The sequence below is a fragment of the Littorina saxatilis genome, linkage group LG11 (genome assembly GCF_037325665.1).
Source record: "Littorina saxatilis isolate snail1 linkage group LG11, US_GU_Lsax_2.0, whole genome shotgun sequence".
Classification (NCBI taxonomy): Eukaryota; Metazoa; Mollusca; class Gastropoda; order Littorinimorpha; family Littorinidae; genus Littorina; species Littorina saxatilis.
The window spans coordinates 23,505,500-23,512,536 of record NC_090255.1 but is presented as its reverse complement, the minus strand read 5'-3'; the positions used below and the strand labels follow the sequence as shown (position 1 = coordinate 23,512,536).

Sequence of the window (7,037 nt, the reverse complement as noted above, 5' to 3'; positions counted from 1 at the left end):
GGAGTATTACCTGACATAGGAAGGTGTAGATATATATATATCGTAAACGTTATAAACAAAGCTTACTTCACTGCTGTGCATGAACTAACAACCCTTTACCCTACAGAATAAGTCGACACATCTATTACGCTGGGTCAGCAGAAGACGTGTTATGTGTAAGTCGTGCAAAGCCGAACTTTTCACTAAATTGTATTGAAACCTTTACTTTGGTGTTAGTGTCCAGGCTGGACTCGACGTCGGTTAAAGGCACAGTAAGCCTCCCGTAAACCATCACTGAGCTCCCCGAGCCTCTACACATACAGTGCAAGCATACAAGTCCATTTGAACGCTCACCGAACGGGAACATCCTGGCTGCTTTCTGTCGAGCGTGAGACATTTTTAAAGAATTTATTTTCGTAGGCTATCCGAACGTTTTGGTGCTAGACCTAACTTTTAAAATCTAAATGACAAATTTACAGCTTGTTACACAAACATTCTTAAATCATAAAAGAATTCTTTTTTTTATCAAGACAAGATCAGTACAATTCGAAGTTTTGAAAGTTTGAAAAAAGAAAAGCCCTTTCTCGTAGCAGACGACGGTTCTACCTAGCGCCAGTTCCTCTGAACAGCAACCGCCACCGCTCTAGTTCGTGTGACTCGCAGCCGTTTGTTGCGTTTTAGATTCAGAGGTACACAATAACGTGCTATTGCAGATAAGCTTACAGCGAGTCGCATTGAAATCACAAACTGTTGACTAAATTGTGAAAAAAAAGGAAACTGGATCACACGGGTTCACGATGGCTCAGGGGTAAGATAAACCACGCAAAAATAAATTCTTTGAAAATTGCTCGCTCTTTACGGAGGGCACCTAGGATGTTCTCAAGCGGTGAATGTTTAAATTAAAGGGTGTTTGTACTGTGTGTAAAAGCCTGGCAGTATCTGTGATGGTTTACGGGAGGCTTACTTGTGCCTTTAAGTTTGTCAAGGAATTATGATGCTTGCTGTCTAAGTGGTCCGGTATTGGCTTTTCCATGCACGGAGTTTCTACATTCACACACAGGGGTGACAGCATATCACGTTCCCGCACAGTACAAGCGTCTCCCGCTAAAAACAAAGTACTGATCATACCTATGCAAATAGGTTAGTCGGATCTTCGGTCAGACCATTTAACTTAGGATTTAGAGACTTGTCAAAAATAAAACTGATGCCATGATTTCACGATCGCTCATATAGGAACTGTAGTCAGACACAACTACTATCAAATTTACCCTTGACAAAGTTTAATGAGAAGAAAGTTTCTTGTTGATTTTTCGTTCAGGGGCCAACATCGCAGCAGCCTGGGCGTCCATGCTGGCGCTGGGAGAGGAGGGTTACATGTCAAAAGCCAAGGAACTCATGGACATCACTGCCTCTCTCAAAGAGGGCGTCCAGAAAATTGACGTACGCTTCCTTTTTTTTTTCTCATTTCATCGCTGGGAAATTCGGGTCGCTTCCTCCCAGTGGAAAGCTAGCAGCAACACAGTCGCGCTACCCGGGTGTATGCGTGTTTTGGGGTAATCAGCTACGTTGCCTGCACGTATGGAAGAATGACCGAGGTCTTTTACGTGCCACAGTGGTGACACGGGGGGGGGGGGGGGGGGAGGGGGGAGGGGGGAGGGGGGGGGTCATGGATACCGTCTCTGAGTCTGCACATAAAGTTGACCCGTGTTCGTCCCGGCCCGGATTCGAACCTGCGACCCTGGCATGGGTCACAAGTCCAGTGCTCTATCAACCGAGCTACCGTGCTTGTTAATAATCCACTGAGACACAACACCCACCCCCCCCCCCCCCCACCCCCTATAATTCCTGTATGCTTTTAGAGCGCTTATTCCCCTTTCTTTATCAGATCTCGAAAGACAATCTAAAAACATGAGATGACTAGTATTTCCACATACTATCAGAAGAGTCTGAGGTTGCGTCCAAAAGGAAAGTTGAGTATGTTTTGAAATCAAGATAAAGGAAGAATAAAGATTGGTTCGCCGTGTTGACTTCTTGTTGCTAATGTTGTTTTACGCCCTCACGGTGAAACCAAAAGGAGAATGTTCCCGGGTACTACCCCGAATTCAGATGAGACACACAGGTATGTATATGCTTATTTAGGTGTATTCAGCCATCTGCACTTATGGCAGAATGACCAAGGTATTTTACGTGCCACTGTGGTGACACGGGGGGAGCGACATGGATACCGTCTCTGAGAGTGCACATAAAGTTAACCTTTTGTGGGGAGAAGGGACGTTTTATAACGACATTTTAAACGCAAATCACCTCCAATCAAGAAAAACAAGAGGCGAAGCCATCAAGGCTCACGTAAGAAATCGACAAACAGTAACACAAACTCAATCACTCCGTCACACACACACACACACACACACACACACACACACACACACACACACACACACACAGAAAGAGCATAGGTGAAACTGTGCAAGAAAGCGAGACACTAGATCTACTTACAAGGACACGACTGCCAACTAGTCTCGGCGCGCTCAAAATAATAATGACCGAGACTGTCAGTACTTCCTTCGCGTGACGTCTAACCCTCTTACGTCATAATGTGACGTCAATGTAATGTGACGTCTTCAAATGTTAGAGTTTCTACCACAGACATACACACGCACAGACGCACGCACGCACGCACGCACAGACAGACAAAGTTACGATCGCATAGGCTACACTTACGTGAGCCAAAAACCGAAAGACAACGTACACGTGAACTTATTAGGAACAAGAGAATGCAGGTGGGAAAAGCAAGAACAAGATTACAATAAAAATGTAGACTACTCACCAGAAAAACAAGAACAAGATTACAATGAAAATGTAAGCTACTCACCAGAAAAACGAACAAGATTACAATGAAAATGTAGGCTACTCACCAGAAAAACAAGAACAAGATTACAATGAAAATGTAGGCTACTCACCAGAAACACTAACAAGATTACAATAAAAATGTAAGCTACTCACCAGAAAAACAAGAACAAGATTACAATGAAAATGTAGGCTACTCACCAGAAAAACAAGAACAAGATTACAATGAAAATGTAGGCTACTCACCAGAAAAACAAGAACAAGATTACAATGAAAATGTAGGCTACTCACCAGAAAAACAAGAACAACATTACAATAAAAATGTAGGCTACTCACCAGAAAAACAAGAACAAGATTACAATGAAAATGTAGGCTACTCACCAGAAAAACAAGCACAAGATTACAATAAAAATGTAGGTTACTCACCAGAAACAAGAACAATATTACAATGAAAATGTAGGCTACTCACCAGAAACAAGAACAAGATTACAATGAAAATGTAGGCTACTCACCAGAAAAACAAGAACAAGATTACAATGAAAATGTAGGCTACTCACCAGAAACACGAACAAGATTACAATGAAAATGTAGGCTACTCACCAGAAACACGAACAAGATTACAATGAAAATGTAGGCTACTCACCAGAAAAACAAGAACAAGATTACAATGAAAATGCAGGCTACTCACCAGAAAAACAAGAACAAGATTACAATGAAAATGTAGGATACTCACCAGAAAAACAAGAACAAGATTACAATGAAAATGTAGGATACTCACCAGAAAAACAAGAACAAGATTACAATGAAAATGTATGCTACTCACCAGAAAAGATTACAATGAAAATGTAGGCTACTCACCAGAAAAACAAGAACAAGATTACAATGAAAATGTAGGCTACTCACCAGAAAAACAAGAACAAGATTACAATGAAAATGTAGGCTATACTCACCAGAAAAACAAGAACAAGATTACAATGAAAATGCAGGCTACTCACCAGAAACACGAACAAGATTACAATGAAAATGTAGGCTACTCACCAGAAACCCGAACAAGATTACAATGCAGAAACACGAACAAGATTACAATGAAAATGTAGGCTACTCACCAGAAAAACAAGAACAAGATTACAATGAAAATGTAGGCTATACTCACCAGAAAAACAAGAACAAGATTACAATGAAAATGTAGGCTACTCACCAGAAAAACAAGAACAAGATTACAATGAAAATGTAGGCTACTCACCAGAAAAACAAGAACAAGATTACAATGAAAATGTAGGCTACTCACCAGAAACACGAACAAGATTACAATGAAAATGTAGGCTACTCACCAGAAAAACAAGAACAAGATTACAATGAAAATGTAGGCTACTTACCAGAAACACGAACAATAACAATACGAATATTAAAGGACCGGTTTCGACGTCTTCGTCGATGACACTGACACGCCGACAGTGTAATGACGATGATAAGGAACATTAACATACTCAACGAAACGTATTCTTTTACCCACCTCGTGCCATACGTAGTATTCACTGCAAGCCAAGTCAATCTAAGAAATGTGTGTTTGTTTTTCAAGGGACTGACAGTCATCGGCGAACCACACATGACCTGTTTCGCCCTTGGATCGAATGACCCGGATGTTCACATTCTGGCCGTGGCTGACGTCATGGAAACAAAGGGTGAGAACAATGACGAATGACGTGACATAGTATATGACGTCACACTGACACGCACGCAGTGACACACACACACACACACACACACACACACACACACACACACACACACACACACACACACACTGTCTGTCTGTCTGTCTGTCTCTTCTCTCCATAACTAACCCCTTTCGAATTGATAAGAACCCAACAAACAAATATTTGACTAAAAAAGCGAATACATTAAAACTGATAGTCTCATGTAATAGTTTAGTCAGTTAATATCCTGAATAGACTCAATCACGTCATCATCGAACCACAAGTAGCCTATATTATAACCTTTTGGAAGACTTTAGTAACGGGCAAAATATCACTTACAGGCATGGGAATTGAATATTGTAAAAAAGGCTGAAAATTTATAACTAAAGACGCGAAGGGGGGTCCGGGGGCATGCCCCCCCGGAAAAAAATTTCTCCAAAGAACCCAGATGGTGCAGTGCGTGAACAAAGTACGGAAAGTTTTCGCGGGCTTTTGCGCAAAGGCCAAAGTAACCGGTGTTTTTTTTTGTGTGCCTCCCCCCTTTATTTTTTTCGGCGGACAGTTCTGCATTTTCGGGGGAACAAAAAAAAATAAAAATCGGCAGAAATCCGCCGTTCGGCGGACAATTCTCATGCCTGCTGACTTCATTTGTTGCTACTTACTGCCTGCATAAAATATCTACACCGACCGACTGTTTGTACGAAGGCTGGAAGATGGAGAGGAATCAGAAGCCAGACAGCCTCCACTGTTCCATCCTGCCCCACCACAAAGCGTCTTCCGACCAGGTGCTGGCGGACCTCGCTGAAAGCGTAAATACTGTCAGGGTATGTGAAAATACTGTCTGTTTGTCTGTCTGTTTGTCTGTCTGTCTGTCTGTCTGTCTGTCTGTCTGTCTGTCTCTCTCTCTCCCTCTCAAATAGAGAGGACAGATAGTAAGAAAAGGCCTAGCCTTAAATCATAATCCTTGTTAAATAAAGTTCAATTCAATTCAATTCAATTCTCTCTCTCTCTCTCTGTGAAAGAGAGAGAGAGAGAGAGAGAGAGAGAGAGAGAGAGAGAGAGAGTACGTGTGTGTTGGTGTGTTTGTGTGTGTGAGACAGAGAGAGGGAGGACCCCGAGAGAGGGGGAGAGAGAGAGGAGGGGAGGGAGGAAGGCAGAGGAGAGAGAGAGAGAGAGAGAGAGAGAGAGAGAGAGAGAGAGAGAGAGAGAGAGAGAGAGAGAGAGCGAGCATTAATTCTGAGTGTTTTAGGTGCTTAACCATGTCGCTGACCTAATTGTTCTTTGTCGCACATTCGTTGAAATGGATTGGATTGGATTGGATTTGATAAGATTTACAGTCCAGTGAGATTACCCTCATGGAAATTCGGGCTGCTTTCTCCCCGGGGAAAGCGAGCTGCCATACATACGGCGCTACCCATATTTTTTTTCCTGCATGCGTGTATTCATGTTTCCTGAGACTTAATGCCGTGTGAGATGGAATTTTTGTTTACTTTATTCCAAGTCCCACGGGTATTTGATGGACATTTTTATCTATGCCTATACAATTTTGCCAGGAAAGACCCTTTTGTCAATCGTGGGATCTTTAACGTGCACACATGCTGAGTTCTTTCAACGTAGTTTAAAAAAAAATCTCATCCACTGTGTTTACAGAACGACAAGGGTTTGCAGAAAAAAGGCACAGCAGGCATATACGGAATGATGGCAACCATTCCAGACAAAGCCATCATCAATGACTTCATCACAGAGTTCTTCAGTGAGATCTACACCCTGAAGTAGCGTCATCATAGGTTCTTGCCAAAATGACGTCACACCAGATATGGCATCAGTGAATAAAAGCCTCGAGTTACGTCACTATCCATGACATCATCACAGGTCCTTTGGATATCGACAAAGAATCGTTATTCGTAATTACACACAGTAATATTACAATAAATGACTTCTTTTCTTATTTCTTGATGACGCGATTATCTTCAGTTTCCTTTTTCGTTATTCATCAAAGGTTAACAAATGACGTCACACTGGACGGAAAAGACATGACTAGTAATGTAATGATGGACAAGTTTGGTTATTCTGGATTATAAGTTCACGTCAATGCTCACCAATTACATGAAATACTTTGTCCATAGTGGCTGTTTTATACTTGTAGTTGGCATTTTTGTGTTGTTCATCATTGCTGAAATGTAAAATGTATCATTTTTCTTCCTTCAAAAATCGCTTCATGCATTTAAAAAATCGTATGTAAAGTGTGCATGGACTTTTTACAGTGGAATTTATATGAGTTCACATCAATGATCACTTAAGACAAAATACTTTCTACTTGCTGACGTTCCAGAACATTTTGTTTCTTATTTCACTGTTTGCTTGTTTTGTAAAGCTTTCTATCTATTGTTTTTTTTTTTTTTTGGGGGGGGGGGGGGGGGGGGGGGTAGCTCAGTTTTATCTTCCAATAAGTGGCTTGTCGTCTTCTTGTCGTTCGCCAATGTTAAACTTGGAGTCCAGCTCTGGTAATGAAGC

The 7,037-nt window shown here is 41.6% G+C and overlaps 1 protein-coding gene across 1 annotated transcript in view; it reads left to right on the top strand.

Annotated features, from left to right (window-relative positions):
- The window catches only part of LOC138980055 (uncharacterized), a 21,615-nt gene extending 14,696 nt beyond the window's left edge, over nucleotides 1–6,919 (top strand). The window contains exons 10-13 of the mRNA XM_070352850.1: nucleotides 1,298–1,419; nucleotides 4,406–4,508; nucleotides 5,229–5,347; nucleotides 6,174–6,919. Of these exons, the coding sequence (XP_070208951.1) occupies nucleotides 1,298–1,419; nucleotides 4,406–4,508; nucleotides 5,229–5,347; nucleotides 6,174–6,299 (470 nt within the window). The 3' untranslated portion in view covers nucleotides 6,300–6,919. The remainder of the gene's footprint in view (nucleotides 1–1,297; nucleotides 1,420–4,405; nucleotides 4,509–5,228; nucleotides 5,348–6,173) is intronic.
- Nucleotides 6,920–7,037: the final 118 nt, after the last annotated feature.